Consider the following 15,990-nt stretch of genomic DNA (forward strand, 5'->3'; position numbering starts at 1 on the left):
AAAGGAAGCCGCAGTAGACCGAAGTCCCTACACACGCTGCCCGCGTTATATTCCAAATTTGACTATATTGTGTGAGATTTTTGTATGTCTCATGTGATTTTATATTTGGGTTATTGATGTAGTTGGATTCATATGTTTCCTTATTTTATTGGTTGCAACACTTTATTACTAAAACAGTAGATCGCCAGAAGGTCGTGAAACTAACGGCGTCAAGGTCTATCTTTCCATCGAATTTGGGTTGTCTAATGCAAACCTATAAGTAAAGTCTATTTACATTATATGTTCTAGAGTACGCCAGTTATGATGGTGGCCTCTGAAGAGGAGGGGTCTTCATTAAGACAACGTCCACTTTTAGGTCGTAGACAGGGAGATATCAGTGATGAGAGGCCAGTTGAATTTGATTTTGATGTGTTACGTGTTAAGTCACGCCCAGGTTGGCTGAAACGATGGAACCATATTATCGTTGGATTTATTTGGACGTATTTGCATTTTCGTCTTACTTACAATGTCACACGACATTGGCAAGAATCTTATAGTATCATGTCATTTATCAGGCATCATTACATTTCGTTGTCTTATGTCGCTACATATTGGATGCTGCTGATTACATCTGTATATTCGGTTTTTCATTACGACCAATGTGTCAGGTTCCATGTAAAAAACTTTGACAAGTTCCCGGACATGTACGAGGACCATGCGAATCAAGCCGCTTTGATGCATGCTGATCTTAAGAACTATAGCATATACCTTCAGTTGTTCGGTGCATTGTTTTTGGCACCGTTGAGAATCGTCGGCGGTATGCTATTTTTCGTTGCCGCCATGTTGTTCATCGGTAATCAACCATTGAATTTGTCTAATATTGTTGTAGGAATTCCTTTAACGGTGTTGTGCGGACACTTTAAGACAAGGTCTCGGCAATATGCTGCTTTCGTGTTTTATTATTTAACTATTTATGCGTTTTGGGGTTTAGGTAGGCTTCAAAGGAGGTAGTTTTTATCAATGCGGATAGGTATCTATGAGGTGAAGACAGTTTATGCAGAAGGTGTTGACCGTGAGAAGCCGATGAATGTGATCAGTAACCATATTGGCATCGTGGTACGTTTTTCTGCTACCAGAGACATTTTTGTAGGACGTGGTTTATATGTTACACAGTGGTTCATTTTCCTTTGTTTGTAAAAAGTCGCTGGAAAATGCTTTTATCATTGGCCACTTCATCAAATTGTTGAATTGCATTGTCGTCGATCGCCATTCAGCTCAAAATCGCAAAGAAGTTTTCTGGAATATCGTCGAGCGTATGCAATCCATAGATCAGGGCAAAGAACCAATATCTTTAATGGTGTATCCGGAAGGTACTACTTCTAGAGGCAACATTTTGCTTCCTTTCAAACATGGATCATTTGGTGCATTGGTCCCTCTGCAACCCATGCTGGTTGTACTTGACTACACGTACTTAAACATCACATTTGACGCCTTTCCGTGGAAGTGGTGGGTGTTCCACACTTTCTGTTCACCCATCACTACGGCGTTTATCGCATACTGGTTGCCTACTATTTACCCACCCGGTAAAGAAGAAATTGCTATAAAGGGTGAACAGACTTGCATCCGGGAGTACGCCTTATATGCGAATCGGGTTATGCGTGAGGCAATTCTCAAGCTCAACCCCAATGTAGATCGCGCTTACCTCCAACAAAGGGATGTCGTAGTTTCACCAACATTGCGTCAGAAGCTGCTGGCGCGTTTATATGGGCCGCTGCTGCAAAAACAATATAGAATTACAGATGCCGAAATGCGCAAAACTGATGAAGTAGTATTCCAATAATATATTATGACTCAACGTTAGTGCATGTATTGGCCGTTAACTGTTGGAATCTCTCTGTTAAGCATATTAAATCGTCCTGCAGCCTCGAAAGTTCTTTAGCTATACGACGATTATAAAGCTAATTAAGATGCAAAAGGATGTTGTTACCATAAATTGTAAAAAGCTAATCTATCTCGCTTGAGATACATACACGTATACGCGCAATAGTTTGTTATATAATTACAATAATACTGAACTAAGATATGATGACTACGACAAATAATCTGCACGGAAAAGCAGAGTTAGAACATTCGTAGATCTTTACAACAAGCTGTACAACTAATAAGGTTAATTATATAAAGACAAATGTAAATTCTAGAGCGTTGAAGACACATTGTAAACAGCTGTCTAAAATAGTTACACATTGCTACGTTCTGCTCGTTTATGTCCAACTAATACACCATCACTAGTAATTAAATAATATGCTATCAAATATTGATTATAATTATATATTGTATATATAATTCATAAAAAGAATTATCATTAATGGAATCTTCTGTCTACACATTGTGGGCAGGAAGGTCGCTATATATTTTAGAATTATAATGAATGATTCTACAATACATGACACAATCACATGTATAAATACACACCAATAATATTCCTTACGTATGTGTTGATAATACTTTTATGGAAACCTGCATATCTTCTTAATAAATTGTCTAACAACCTTCACGGTAAATGTGCAAATCTCTACTCAAAATGTACCTCTAAAAAGAATTCAACCTTTTTCATTAGCTGCTACAATGCAAATGGCGCGGATTTGTGGTCCATTAATGACAAAGAGCCTATATCTTCTTTGTATTCCCATGTAGGAGAAATCAGTTCCATAAATCCCCTCATTCAAAATGTGCATCACATGCTATACGAGAATGGAGCTGTTAAGCCACATATTGAGCTTGCATCATGTCATAGAGGCAAATACTTCGCTGAATCGATAGTTGAAGTGTTTATGACAGCAAAAAATGTTGACTCTTCTCTCACTGGGAATTCTTTCTCTGATTGCAATGATTACTTTATCAGATTTGATGGCGATGAAGGATCAGAACTTAGATTCGTTGCTACACGGGATATTAAACGTGGTACTACTCTTATCAGTATACCGTATAAGTGGTCATACTCCCTGTCCCAAATACAAGATAGCTTCATTAGCGAATGCTTTGATTTAAATGACCACTCAATGGAAAAGGAAATTGCCGAGTTTGTTAATCATGTAATTAATCTACATAGATTGAATATAGGGAACTTCATGAAATATGATTTGGGATATGATAAAGAATGCCACCCGTATTCTCCAAATATTGTCCCACATTCTTCAGGATGCTACAATAACAGCAACGTAAATATAGTTGCTAGTGATAAGACATCTAATTTTGTTGCAAACCCGTTTGGCATTGGAACGTACCAGGATAAGAGTAACCCCGATAGCACATTAAACGATGGCTTCTATAGGAGGATGTGCCATGCGATCAAACTTAATCGTTTGAGAACATTTAAAGCTATATTAATCGCTGATAGTACATTATCAATGGGGGATGTAATTAGTAATGCACTGGAACTTAAGGACTACGAATTCGCCTACCTAAATCAGGATGAGAAAGAACTTTTAATTCTTTCGTTGTATATATTTGCGGATTATTTCAATGCATTATTTGCGCTTATTTTGAACATTATCTACAATTATAGATCTATACCAACGCTGAAGAAAGATAATATCATTAAACTCAGTTGGGCACACCACCTACTCACCAAGAATGTGAATCATCTCCCTCTACTTTTACCCAAAGATTCAATCGATCAAATACAAGAACCTATATGCAAAGACAGACTTTCGCAACGTAATAGGGCGATTAATGATTTGCTTATGGTGGTGAAAGACCCTTTGTATATTGTACAACAGCGCATAGAACAACTTGCGCAATCGCATTATAAAATGGAAGACACTCATCCGGAAGATAAAGGATGTGGTCCACTCATGTACAACCGTAAGATTCATGCTGAAGAGGCTATGGAACTTATAGAATCGGAGCTTCAGGCGTTTGGTAATGGCAGTCACAGTGCCTTATCAATTACGCGTGATATCATCTTAGATATAGTTGGAAATCGTTCATCTTACTACGAAGAGGTGGTTGACAGTGTCGACATTTTAAAGTTTTTTGAAGAATATTTGACGGGCACTTTAGAACCAGATAAATACAAAAACGTCAGTATAGACACATGGGTGAGATCCCTAAATGGCCTAGTGAATCGAACTTCATTGAGTAACATATTTGCATCAGTGGTTGCACATAACATGAGAGCAAGGAAGGTGGTCAATGGTGACGATATTGCTACAGAGTACACTATTCGTACACTATTGCATAATGCTGGATCGGGTATTATGTTGCATCCTACTGATGAAGGAAGTGTACATACCATAGATGAAGCGCATGTAGTACCTTTCATAGATATTGTAAACCACAATTCGACGAATCCAAATTGTATTTTGGAGATAGACAACAAGAATCAGAAGGGCTTTAACCTCCGTGCTATACGCCAAATCAAAGCCGGTGAAGAAATATTTGTCAATTATGGAGATTATGATAATAACATGCTGTTTGTAGATTACGGAATCGTGCCTAAATTGAAACCCGATATTGGCGTCCTTATGGAGGTTGAACCTATGATGATACAAAATGCTGCGCTATCGAGAAACTTGGCACACCTGTTGCCAACGTTTTTCCCAGCAGGGTTGGCGCCGGAAAAACGTGAACTGATGGAAAAGATAAATATGTTCAAAATACCAAAGGACGACAATTACCTACAACTATATAACGATCCACATTACGCAGGTATGCCCGTGGTACAGTATAATGAATTCATGGCTAAATTCATGGATAGGAATAAGCCATTGGCTTCTCTAAATACGGAAGGTGTGGATATGGAAGCCATAAAGCAAGAACGCACATCCTACCGACAGCCACTAGAAACGTTGTTCCCATTTAAGGATGATCGATCTGACCCAATGAACATCCTTCACATCGACACTAACGGGATACCTTGCCCAAAGCTTGTTTTGGTATTAAAGATTTGCTTTTGTAGAACGAAGAAAAGACTTCAATGGATTGCGCAGCATGACATCCATTATTTGGCCACCAGCATCAATTCACCTCTTGATATTGAGGTGTTCAAAGTGGCTTCAATGGTATGCTGTGAATACATCAAGGCACGGTATCCGACCACCATAGCGGAAGACCTCAGGCAGGTGAGCGACCCAGAGCTGCATAAACTATCGGGGTCCGTGGGAACATCGATTGAGCAAATGCGCAAGAGGAATAATGTACGCATTCCCAACGCGCTTGTACTAGCTCATGCATTACGGGCGAAAATGCCTTTATACAGATGCGCAAGCTACTACGAGTCCATAGCAAAAGACTTCGAAATTAGCCAAAAGGGTTAGAAAAAGTTATCCGAGTTTGTAAAGATGCTGAAATCTACTGCGTAAAAACCTAGTAAACGATGCATGGTCGCTATGCTCTTTAGGCAAGGATTCTATCAGGTAGAATTTCGGTATACTCAACGGCTGGGACTTTGACCTTGCCAGATTGATATCCAACGCATTGAGTGTGACGGTGATGCACAGTGCATATCCTCTTAACATTGCACGCTTAAGTGCTACATGTTCCCATGATTGATTGTCTGTATCATCAAATGGATGACGTTGTGGTTTTTCAGGTTCTTGCTTTACTTTTTTGTATTGATTATATTTACTCTTTGTCTTTATTGGGGCGGGGGGTTTTGATTTTTTGTTTAAATTCATATGTGAAAGCCCAGCTACAACAGTCATACCAATCTTATCAGGGTGCGAACACATTTCATTAGCACCCTGGATAAAGTTCCACTTCGTCTCCATTTCAGGCTCCACAAATCGATTGAATTCCACAGGTGCAAAATTACCAAAGAATTTACATGGCCCATTGTCCACAAATCGTACAATCAATCCGTCGATGGCAAGTTCCCTGGCCTGGTCAGATTCCGCTATATGCTGTAGAAAAGCTCGAAAGCGCGATTGAGACATAGAACGCCCATGTTCTTCTAGAGTTCCGCTTGATGTTGTACCAGTGTAATCTCCGACGCTGCTACATAGTTCAGTATGCATATCACTTCCCAAATTGGATGTATTTGTGCCAACGTTGTCGGACCCAGCACCTTCAAAATCGTTGGACGTAGGAGCACAGTTTACCAAAGCATCTAATCCAAATGCATGACTAATGATACAATCTAGCAGTGTGTTGCGATATTCGACCTTTTTAAGGTTATTGTTGATATATGGACAAGGATGGCTACAATTGGTCAATATATCTATGTTGATATAATTTGCTGACATCGCTGCCTCCCAAGCAGTACGCTTGCATAGCAAAAGGATATGTTTATCATCAAACATATCCGTGCAATTGAGAACGACGCCAATCAAGTGTACAGCATAAGCTACACACTTAGCATCGTCACCCTCATGTACAATTGCACAGGTACTCTTATGGGCTGAGAATTCGCCCTCAAGGACGTCACACACCTCCCTAAGGTCATAATCGTAATCCATTACAACCATGAAACCGAATCCTGGGTGTTATTCTGCAAGAGATTACGTAGAATCATGTACAACGTTGTCTATCGTCGTTAATTATCACTAAGAATATATGTGCGATATAAAGTGGTATACTATTTTATTTTAACATATTAGCAACAAAGGAAGTTTTTGTTTTTGCGGTGAACGCCCCTGCCTACCATCTGTGCTGGTGGGACCCTGCTTTGGCCCATATCCTGGTACACAGGTCGAGGGGTATATGTGGGCAGAGGTATAGACATACTTCTAGGCTGATATTGTTCATATGGTGATACCATATGCATACCTGGGAGCATGTATGGCATCACGTTTCCACCGTATGGCACATTATCATACATTTGATAGGGCGGTGCTGCGTAATACATGCCCATTCCATCATCATACATAGGATTGTTCTTCTCCATTGGTATAGGAGGCATCATATATGCCATATTACCGGCATGAGTGGCGTTGATCTGAGATAACATTACCCCTTATTAGAATAAATATCCAAGTGCCCTAGATATCTACATAACTTACATCCATTGGCACAGCATTACATCCATGTGTTTGTTGATGATAATTTGCTCCTGATTGTTCTGGATATATTTTATATGATTAAAAATGAAATACCTAGATGAGTTTCTTTCCCTCCCGTATTACGTTGACCGTTGTTGTCCATATTTTATTAATCTGATACAATTTAATATCACATTAATAACATTGTTATAAGACATTTGTGGTTATGAATCATTGGTTGGGTTGCACTAAAAACATCTTTGATCAGGATGCAGACAACTATTATATGTATACTTACAGCTATAACCTACATCAAATACAAAATCATACACTATGCAATTCATATAATATAGATATGTAGAAATATGTATCACATTATTAAGGTACCATAAATCCGCAAACGATGTCTATATATTCTCAGAAAAGACAAGATAAACAAAAGTGATTGATTCAAATGATTATACCTACATCGAATATTGAAATTGCACTGAAAAATGATTTGTTTTATACTAAGCCGATAAAAGTAATAATTGGATTATGGTTACGAGGGGCAAAATCGAATTATACTACCACTTCACGTGCCACAAGCGGCACTATGTAACATTTTCATTTACCAAAAAGGTACTTTAGTCTTATCTCAAGTGCTCATAAGTGGCTATTATTGATCCATTTTACGGCAAGATGTATACCAAGTACACCGGATGTGCATCAAATGAACACCCATGCGTCTCTGTGGCTATTTTCTTGGTTAATACATTATAGATTAGTCTTATAAGACCCAATAAATACCTAGTCACATGCTTAAAAACCATAGAAGACAACAATCAGTAAATACTAGCTGTATAATTATGATTCGTCTTGCATGTTATAACACTACAAGAACGTAAAATTCACGTTGCAATTACCACAACAATGTCACCAAAGCTCTGTTGTAGCATGTTTTATGTTATGACACCATGACAGAAATAAAGCATCATACGTCACGCTTAAGCAAAGCAATATATATCTTATGGGCTACTTTGGTGTTCAATTGTATACTCATGTATTGCAGCTGGTCTCGATTGGCACATAGTATCCGTGAACCATGTAGACATTAATAGAGGTATCCCTTGATACCTGCCGAAACAAATAAGTTTACCGCCGAATGTAATATTTAAACAGGCGTCTTGGTAGTTAGCATTTCGACACGCAACGTCGAAGTCCGACGGATGCCACATGGAGTCGCCCATTACTATTAGAGTATTCATATATATACGTGAATGGGTAAAGTATGTGCTGACATCTTCTTCGTTGATACCGTGAACCTTTAATTCAGCACGTAACTTATTTTTGATATCATTAGCAATGGAATCCAGGGTATTATAAGATGCAACTCGAAGTCCACAGTGTTTTCTGTATAGGAAGCAATCCTTCTCACTGACCACCTCGTTACGAAGCGTAAGGACGTAAATATTCCATCCCCAAAGGAACTTGACATGTTGATACCCTATTGAAAATGGAAACACCCCCCGATGTGCTGACTTATGCTCAGTCATAGGAGTAGAGAAATAATAATGGTCCTTGAGTTGCCCATCATCAAATGGCAGTAGATGCATTTTTGGTATATCGGCATCTAAATCAATAAATCCAGAGGAGTATACATCACAAATCCAAGAGTAGCTCAAGAAATATTCCCTTATATCCTTTCCAGGGTGTTTTGATCGTGTATTGCTTATAAGAGTACGCTTGTTCTCATTAATACAATTCCCTTGACCCAGTGACACGTCTATATCCATGCAAACATAATATATATATGTTGTCAGCTCAACGTCTGCCTGCATATTTATATCTACAAAACCTTAAACTGACCTCATTATAAAGACTCATTATATGCTGATCCAAGGTATCTATACCTACCACAAAAGAGTAAGGCACACCACACTTTTCGTTGTAGTTTCCATGCTTAGCCGGGACGTATTCTACCTTTAAGGTATCAATGAAATTTTTAGCATTTATCATGTTATATTCCATGGGAGGGTTTTCTTTTGAGCTTTTATCATGTACAAATACTATATCGGAAGAGTTTATCACATCTTTTAACAATTTTATTCTGCTTGATACCAAGGGTGTAATATTCTTCGGAGTGAGGAAAACAAAGACCAAATGAATTTTGTTACCCGGTTTGATTTCTGGAGTGATATCTGCATTACTAATGTTTTCAATTTCCTTTTCCAAAGAACTGATGCCATTTTCTCCTTTAAGGGGTTCTTTAGTATCAAAATGGAAAACGCAGTGATGCAATCGCCCATGAGCTCTAGTTGTTGAAGACACCTTGGTGAGGCTTTCAGAGACTTCTCGGCTTATTTTTGCAATATCACCTGATGTTATACTCGCTACGATGTTAGTAAAACCCGTGGGACGACTATTGGTTGTTATATCCAGTGCGTCCATAGGTCTAGGGGATACAACATCGGATTCTGGTGTCAAATTTTCAATGTTAGTTAAAGCTTCTGTTATGTCGTCATCATAATTGTCGCTTATGGATAATGCCAAACTTTTTGAACGGTGTATCAATGCATCCCAATTGCTTGCCAAGTATAAAGGGGTTGATTCGTGTATATCACTAGGTAGCGAACGTTTCCTTTTAGCGGAGTTTGCCTCTCTGTCTTGAAAATTACGTGTCAGTTTCATGGTGTTGTGCAGGTGGTCTTTATATGGTAAGCCGAAAACAGTTTGAAACCGCTTGTTGAAGGACACCCGTATGATTAGCTTAATGATATAGGATTGCTGCGCTAAAGGGTCATTAACCAGGCTATTCATATCTAAGGTGTACTTGTCAGCAGACAACCTTTGATCAAAAATAGATACAGAATCTTCTGCGTTTATGACGTCTGCTGTTCCAGAGCAGTTCAACCTTTTATCTAGGCTGCTGTCCAAGTTACCATCCGTAGTAAAGCAGGGATCAAAGAATAGTAGGTACGCTCCAGCATGTAGTAGATATCCCACCAAACAAACGATGTTCATCAAATTGTAAGGCTGTACGTATGTCCAAATTGCATTATTTCCATCTTCCATGGATGGATAAAGGTCTACATAGCATTTTAGGTTATGGTCATAACTTCTGGCATCAGCAATACCAACTGAGGCGATCCTAGATATCGCCTCGCTGATAATTACTTTGGTGGGCATTGTTTTAATCACCGATGTGCCCTCAATATGTTGAATTATTGACTTGATTTTCGAAAGATTGGTGTATAAAGTATCCCTTAGAACAACTATGGTACCGTTTCCATCGGGGTTATACTCTATATTAGATATTCCATAGAGGCTTTGGATACGATTACTGTCGTAGAGAGACACACTACGGGATGATAAGTCTCCATGACCAAATGAATGTGATAGACATATACTACCTTGTTTTCTCATGGCACCATGTGCTGGCACACTGACTCGACCTTTGCGAACCATAAAAACAGCATAAGGTACCATCTTCTTTAGTAGACTATACATTTGCGGATGCATTTTCTCCAGTGAGGACATGTTAACCATGAAGTTGTTATATATCCGGTTATTTTCTGATATTTGCAAGCTATCTTCATGTAACTCAGAGTCCAGATCTGTGTTATATGTTATTAGTAATGACGCTTCATTAATCATGCCTTGCGTTTGTAATCTTCGAGCAATTTTGAACAAACTACTAAGTACTGTTGGTAACACCAACCCTTTTATTGTTATAGCATACCTCTCACTGCTATTTTGATCTATCAAGTCTGCCCATGTCACTCGCAATTCGTACAGTTTAGAAAAGAGAACAGGAAAGTTAGACAGCACCAATTTAACCGGTGCTACGCGCAAAGTTGTTTTTTTCATATTCAATAGAACGTCCTCGGCCTGTTTCGCAAGAAACCGTAACATTTTTTGACAATGATGTCGTCCTCTTACAAATATAACATTAACATCATAGTCATCAGACAGTGGTAAGTTCAGAGCTCTAAAGAAAGCTTCCTTTGAGGGCTCATCGTGTTTACCAATCTCTTGAAATTCCACAATGGCCAAAGAGTCATCCAAATTCCTTACTGACTCTTGCGATTGTGATGTTAGGGGTATTTTTAGATAGCTACAAACTATATCATCAGGGTTTAGATCCATGTGGCCCGTGTAATTATTTGGGCCAGTGGTATGATATATGGTATTATAATGTATACCCTCATCTATCAATGCACTTCTGAAAGCCATACTTGACCTAGTGATCAATATTTCATCTTTAGTAAACAAGCCACTATATTCTTCGGTAATAAGTATGGCCTCCATACCATCGCCAGTTTTCTTTCGAAGCTGAACCAGGCAATCATGGAGTGCATATAGCATTTCATATGTGGAGTTTTTACTGACTTTAGATGACTCCTTAGTAACTTTCGATATACGGGATAGAAGCACTTCATTTTCATATACAGTATCATCATAAAAGCAAACGTGGTATATCATTGCTTTTCGTATCATATCCATGATGCGGTATATTGCATCATCATCTTTTCTCCAAATCATCACATTTTGTGATGTTGCTTTATCAGATAGTTCCAGTGAACGTTTTTTCCCTACCCTTCCACGGGTTCCGACCTTCTTGATTTTAACCGTGCCTTCGGGGTCATTTTGTCGAATCTATAGTTTATGTATGCTAGACAAAACATCCACTTTCTAAATGCAATATAACCTAACCAAACCTACAAGCGAATATCCGTGCGATTCCAGAATAAGGTTACACTTGGTTATTTCATCACGTTGTGTAACTTTGGTGTCCGCGCAGTCTATTAAAGCGATATATAGTGTTATGCATATACCTACCGCTGCTTGACGAAGATTTATTTGCGAAATAGTTATCGCTATCATAGATTCGGGGATGTTTGAACGACTTCAGTATATAGGAGGGAAGGGGTCTATCTGCTGAGTACCGTAACTCGACTGACGATATAAGATGGCAACAATATGATATAGGCATTACGTTAGATCCGATTCAATAACTTCACATCTCATTATGACATATATATCATACATTGTCTATATAACACACATGTGTATGAATACTAATGCAACACTGACTATATCAGCCTCGAGATATAACTTTCCATCTCTAAGCATCTATAATATTACTGTATTAAGTAAAACACTATATTTGTTCACCTATTCGTCATTGTGTAACTATCAAGTCGCGTTATTGTCTATGGTTGGAATCCCTAGAATTAATGGTAATAAACACATACACATCTGAACAAATTAGGCCTATATAGAATTCATATAGTGATATGAACTGCTTGTTGTTGTTTGTCTAATGCTACGAACCGCGCTAGACCATATATCATATCCGTGTTGGTGTACCCATAGAATATTACATCAACAAGATGCTGAGTTACACCTTTTTTGTGTATGAACAATAATGCTGAGTTTGGTAACCAATTCGGTTACATATGCCAGAGCACATAACACTAGAAAATGGTTTTCATCTATATTTGACGTTATCAGAGAGCGGCGAAGGACGGTTTCAGTGATTGAAAAAGATGTATTGCCATCATCTGATCCACCATGTGACGCTGTACCTGTGCCCCAAACCATATGCAATTCCGATTTGCAGCAATTATGGAAGCAGTTCAGCATTTTGGGTACCAAGCCATCCGGTTACCGTGATAATGGTCATCTCCGGTATTTAACGATTCGGTTGTTACGCGTTTTACCTGTAGCAAGGTTAGTTAAGTTATGCCTGTCCATACACTGAACAGCGCTGAAGAACTCTGTAATGCCCTGGAGATACTATCCCGTCTTAAATATCGCAATATTATTCTTTTACAAGGTATTACTGAGTCCCTTTATTGGCATTCTAAACTTTCAAAATGCACTTTAAAGCATGTTACACGTTATTTACGTATTTGCAGCACTTTAAGGTATGTGGTGTCTATTTTGTTATCCATCCTCACAGGTACATACCTAATTACCGTCATCTGGATCAGTTTCTACTTGAATTGGACAAGGAGGGTAACAAGTCTTCTGCGGGCGACTATGTTAGAGTACTACAATTTCTGGTCGGGAGCAACCTATGCAACAGTGATGTTTACTCTGATATCTACCGAAGGTGCTTGTCTCACTGTTTAGACAATATAGGCTTCATGACACATCAGCACCTAGCATCTTTTAGCCAAACACAGCTGATAATAGACCCAACAGACAGGTGAGTACTTTAATTCGATAGATTCTACACTGTTATAGCAACGCATTCAATCGCATATGCTTAAACTTCGAACGGGGCTTAACAGGTGAAGAAGTGGAACAATTTCGTATGCTATCAAATGCTATTTTACGTAGCAAATCTGAAGATTTGTCTTGCTACTATTTAAACATTCTACACCGTTACTTAGATAACCCTGAAAGATGGGACAGTGGCCTTCTGACTACAGCATTGGGGTCAGTTATATCTGTTATCCAATAAAATGCACAGCGTGCTTGAGAAGTATTATTACCGTGACACGGTAGCTTTGAGCAAATTGGGCAATATTGTATCCATGCATTTAACGAAGCTTAATACCCACCAACTAGTCGCCATTGTAAATAACTTTGCCAAATTTTCGTACAAGCACAAGGAGTTAATCCATGCCATAGTGCGTTCACCATATGCTAGTATGTGAATTGTTAGTGTATACAATTACTGCAGGTGATGGCCATATTTTATCTAGGCTTCGCGTATTGCATTGCGTCGCCAATTTATTGGCCAAAGTCGATTACAAGCCTATGGATGTGATAACTAAAATAGTTAACGGCACTGTTGACTCTTGCGAATCATTATTACAATGCAGTGGTCATCCTCCATGGATAGTAGTTCAGAGACATGCTACATCAGTTCCTGGGTTAGATGCAGTAGATCCCAAGACACCGGTTGTCATTACCGGTACAATGATTTGGGATATGCTGACTCCTGGTGACACTTCAGCTGACACAGCTGAGAAAACTACCAAAAGACCTACAGTCCTCCGGAGGCTGATAAGCCGTCCACGGAAAGACCCACTAGATGCAGACTGCATGACAGCTTCAGTGGACAGGTTGAGGGTGACTCCGCAATCTGTGGACATACTTCGCTTCAGGAGCCTAAAGGAGTGCATGGATGAATTTATCATGCTACATTTTGATGGTCGTCACCCAGCTCACAATAGGCTGCATATGCGCAAGTTGATGAAATGCCAACAACGTGACTTCAATAGAGAACCATACAATTCAAGCAAGATCTTGCGTAGCATCAAAGTGGAGAAACCCACCGAGTCGCGCATTAATCTATCATATAGAAAAGTTAAAAAGATAATGAAATATTCAGGTTCACGTCACATTCAGCCTAGTCGTTACTATATAAACGAATGCCGTGCTTTGAAACGAGCATTTCTAAGGCCATATAAGGAGTTGGCTAATGGTCTACATGGCAGTGTACTACCTAGAACCAAACTCGAAACCGTGGACGCCAAAAAGCAGCTAGAGCTAATAGATATCTGGAACAATTGCACCCAAAGGTCGACCTCGAGCCCCAATATGGGCTCTACAGGGAACTGTATAGTTAAACCCACTGATGTGGCCTGTCTAAGTGGGAGTACAAGTATAAATGACATGTCAATAATTCCCGAAGCTCAGAGTGTAATGCAACATTTGGAGACATATGTAGATAGCACATCGCCTCACTATGTTGATAACAAGTTGCTCCTGAGGCCGGTGAGGTTAGGTTCCATTTTCAGTTGGCGGTTAAAGCGCAGGCTAAGGCTATTAGAGTTATCGCACGATCGCAATTTGTTGAGTAATACCATGACGTATATGTTGGATAATGGCTTTTGGCGACGTCCAACAGTTACGGAAGCGTGCATCTCAATAAAGGAGCAGCCAATGGGAATCCACCTGATCGGTATACTAACATCCCTGTATAAGTTAAACTTTATCTCAGCTGATCTTATTAAACGGTCAATTACAGTTCTAGGGTTATTCAAGCGGGCTGAGCTAGAAGATTTCCCAGTGGAATACGGTAATTCCTCTATGTCTAGACTTACAGCTCCCCTTGTGACTACATTTCTGAATCTAGGTCGCCTCGTAAAGGCAGTAAGGAATGTCATATTTCACAATTCATTTCGCGATACTGCCCAGGAACTTATAAATATCATATCGTAAGTTTGACACGGTGTCTTTAACACCATTACAGCAACAGTGGTATCCTTGAGGCCCTATCCACAGGGGATATCTACAAGAAACGTGTTCTAGGGATACATGAGATCACAGATTTCCTACACAGATTCAACACATTAGTTTTCCATGGATACATCAACATTCATGTGCCCAGACTACAGGATAGTCGGGGACAGGTTATGAGCATCCCTGACCAGGATACCATAGATTCCATCACAACCCGGGGTTGGGAACATCTTAGGCAATCATCTGGTCCAGTCATTCAGGCATACATATACCTGACTATGTTGGTTACACAATATCTACCATCCCTGGAAGGCTCAATTAACGAGTCCCAACAGTTCATCGTTACGAAACTCATTGACGAGTTGGTATTCATCCGATGGATTGTATGGAACCTCGGTCCTGCCTACACAGATAGCAAGCTATTGACAGGGCTGGCACACCTTGACCGGGAAATGTACCCATTGGTGCTGAAGTATACGGAATGTGTAGATCAGCGTTCACAAGCTATATATGGCCTATGTGCTCTATATCGCCACGATAATCTAGAAGCGCTAATGGATGCAAACAATGTGGATAACAATGTGACCTCCAGGATCAAGTTTAGCAACATAAATATTGCGCAACTGATGGCGCGTCATAGAATCACGATGGATGATATAAACCGTTGGATCTCGGCTGTTGCTTACGTCAAGAGTCCGATGGATACACGATTTGCTTTGTTCAACGATAGCTTACGAAGTGGTATGGTGGTACTCCACACACCTGAAGACGCTCGAGCATCTGCGTCGGGTACGCTATACAACTTTTACCTTAGGTACTATAGCTCAGGTTAGATAACATTTTGGGT

At 39.4% G+C, this 15,990-nt stretch overlaps 6 protein-coding genes across 6 annotated transcripts; 3 read left to right on the forward strand and 3 right to left on the reverse strand.

The window, feature by feature from the left end:
• Window positions 1–82: 82 nt before the first annotated feature.
• On the forward strand, window positions 83–1,822 carry BBOV_IV001540 (Acyltransferase family protein). The gene is made up of 4 exons (XM_051767186.1): window positions 83–832; window positions 869–970; window positions 1,010–1,095; window positions 1,130–1,822. The coding sequence occupies exons 1-4, from the start codon at window positions 301–303 to the stop codon at window positions 1,817–1,819; spliced, it is 1,410 nt and encodes a 469-aa protein (XP_051623044.1). The 5' UTR covers window positions 83–300; the 3' UTR covers window positions 1,820–1,822.
• An 856-nt stretch (window positions 1,823–2,678) lies between these two features.
• On the forward strand, window positions 2,679–5,336 carry BBOV_IV001550 (SET domain family protein). The gene has a single exon (XM_001609270.2). The coding sequence runs from the start codon at window positions 2,718–2,720 to the stop codon at window positions 5,295–5,297; it is 2,580 nt and encodes an 859-aa protein (XP_001609320.1). The 5' UTR covers window positions 2,679–2,717; the 3' UTR covers window positions 5,298–5,336.
• On the reverse strand, window positions 5,265–6,492 carry BBOV_IV001560 (uncharacterized protein). Its single transcript, XM_001609271.2, has one exon. The coding sequence runs from the start codon at window positions 6,444–6,446 to the stop codon at window positions 5,304–5,306; it is 1,143 nt and encodes a 380-aa protein (XP_001609321.1). The 5' UTR covers window positions 6,447–6,492; the 3' UTR covers window positions 5,265–5,303.
• A 78-nt stretch (window positions 6,493–6,570) lies between these two features.
• On the reverse strand, window positions 6,571–7,629 carry BBOV_IV001565 (uncharacterized protein). Its single transcript, XM_051767386.1, has 4 exons — window positions 7,428–7,629; window positions 7,074–7,133; window positions 6,981–7,039; window positions 6,571–6,916 (listed from the first exon to the last, which is right to left on the reverse strand). The coding sequence occupies exons 2-4, from the start codon at window positions 7,120–7,122 to the stop codon at window positions 6,575–6,577; spliced, it is 450 nt and encodes a 149-aa protein (XP_051623586.1). The 5' UTR covers window positions 7,123–7,133; window positions 7,428–7,629; the 3' UTR covers window positions 6,571–6,574.
• A 194-nt stretch (window positions 7,630–7,823) lies between these two features.
• Window positions 7,824–12,097, reverse strand: BBOV_IV001570 (uncharacterized protein). The gene is made up of 4 exons (XM_051767652.1): window positions 11,781–12,097; window positions 11,664–11,743; window positions 8,808–11,597; window positions 7,824–8,773 (listed from the first exon to the last, which is right to left on the reverse strand). The coding sequence occupies exons 1-4, from the start codon at window positions 11,932–11,934 to the stop codon at window positions 7,967–7,969; spliced, it is 3,831 nt and encodes a 1,276-aa protein (XP_051623045.1). The 5' UTR covers window positions 11,935–12,097; the 3' UTR covers window positions 7,824–7,966.
• A 220-nt stretch (window positions 12,098–12,317) lies between these two features.
• On the forward strand, window positions 12,318–15,977 carry BBOV_IV001580 (uncharacterized protein). The gene is made up of 7 exons (XM_051767593.1): window positions 12,318–12,674; window positions 12,710–12,871; window positions 12,907–13,155; window positions 13,194–13,388; window positions 13,423–13,601; window positions 13,636–15,118; window positions 15,154–15,977. The coding sequence occupies exons 1-7, from the start codon at window positions 12,370–12,372 to the stop codon at window positions 15,974–15,976; spliced, it is 3,396 nt and encodes a 1,131-aa protein (XP_051623046.1). The 5' UTR covers window positions 12,318–12,369; the 3' UTR covers window position 15,977.
• The last annotated feature ends 13 nt before the right edge of the window (window positions 15,978–15,990 follow it).

The sequence above is a fragment of the Babesia bovis genome (assembly GCF_000165395.2).
Source record: "Babesia bovis T2Bo chromosome 4 map unlocalized Chr4_2, whole genome shotgun sequence".
Classification (NCBI taxonomy): domain Eukaryota; phylum Apicomplexa; class Aconoidasida; order Piroplasmida; family Babesiidae; genus Babesia; species Babesia bovis.

Bases quoted from the DNA above. Each gene is read 5' to 3' on its own strand.
- BBOV_IV001540 (XM_051767186.1), top strand. From the start codon at position 301: ATGATGGTGGCCTCTGAAGAGGAGGGGTCTTCATTAAGACAACGTCCA. The intron at 833-868 runs GTAATCAACCAT...ATATTGTTGTAG, and splicing joins TGCCGCCATGTTGTTCATCG to GAATTCCTTTAACGGTGTTG. The intron at 1,096-1,129 runs GTACGTTTTTCT...ACATTTTTGTAG, and splicing joins GTAACCATATTGGCATCGTG to GACGTGGTTTATATGTTACA.
- BBOV_IV001550 (XM_001609270.2), top strand. From the start codon at position 2,718: ATGCTATACGAGAATGGAGCTGTTAAGCCACATATTGAGCTTGCATCA.
- BBOV_IV001560 (XM_001609271.2), bottom strand. From the start codon at position 6,446: ATGGTTGTAATGGATTACGATTATGACCTTAGGGAGGTGTGTGACGTC.
- BBOV_IV001565 (XM_051767386.1), bottom strand. From the start codon at position 7,122: ATGGACAACAACGGTCAACGTAATACGGGAGGGAAAGAAACTCATCTA. The intron at 7,040-7,073 runs GTATTTCATTTT...AAATATATCCAG, and splicing joins AGGGAAAGAAACTCATCTAG to AACAATCAGGAGCAAATTAT. The intron at 6,917-6,980 runs GTAAGTTATGTA...ATGTTATCTCAG, and splicing joins GTAATGCTGTGCCAATGGAT to ATCAACGCCACTCATGCCGG.
- BBOV_IV001570 (XM_051767652.1), bottom strand. From the start codon at position 11,934: ATGCCTATATCATATTGTTGCCATCTTATATCGTCAGTCGAGTTACGG. The intron at 11,598-11,663 runs GTAGGTTTGGTT...CATAAACTATAG, and splicing joins AATCGCACGGATATTCGCTT to ATTCGACAAAATGACCCCGA. The intron at 8,774-8,807 runs GTCAGTTTAAGG...ATAAATATGCAG, and splicing joins TAATGAGTCTTTATAATGAG to GCAGACGTTGAGCTGACAAC.
- BBOV_IV001580 (XM_051767593.1), top strand. From the start codon at position 12,370: ATGCTGAGTTTGGTAACCAATTCGGTTACATATGCCAGAGCACATAAC. The intron at 12,675-12,709 runs GTTAGTTAAGTT...TACACTGAACAG, and splicing joins CGCGTTTTACCTGTAGCAAG to CGCTGAAGAACTCTGTAATG. The intron at 15,119-15,153 runs GTAAGTTTGACA...ACACCATTACAG, and splicing joins GAACTTATAAATATCATATC to CAACAGTGGTATCCTTGAGG.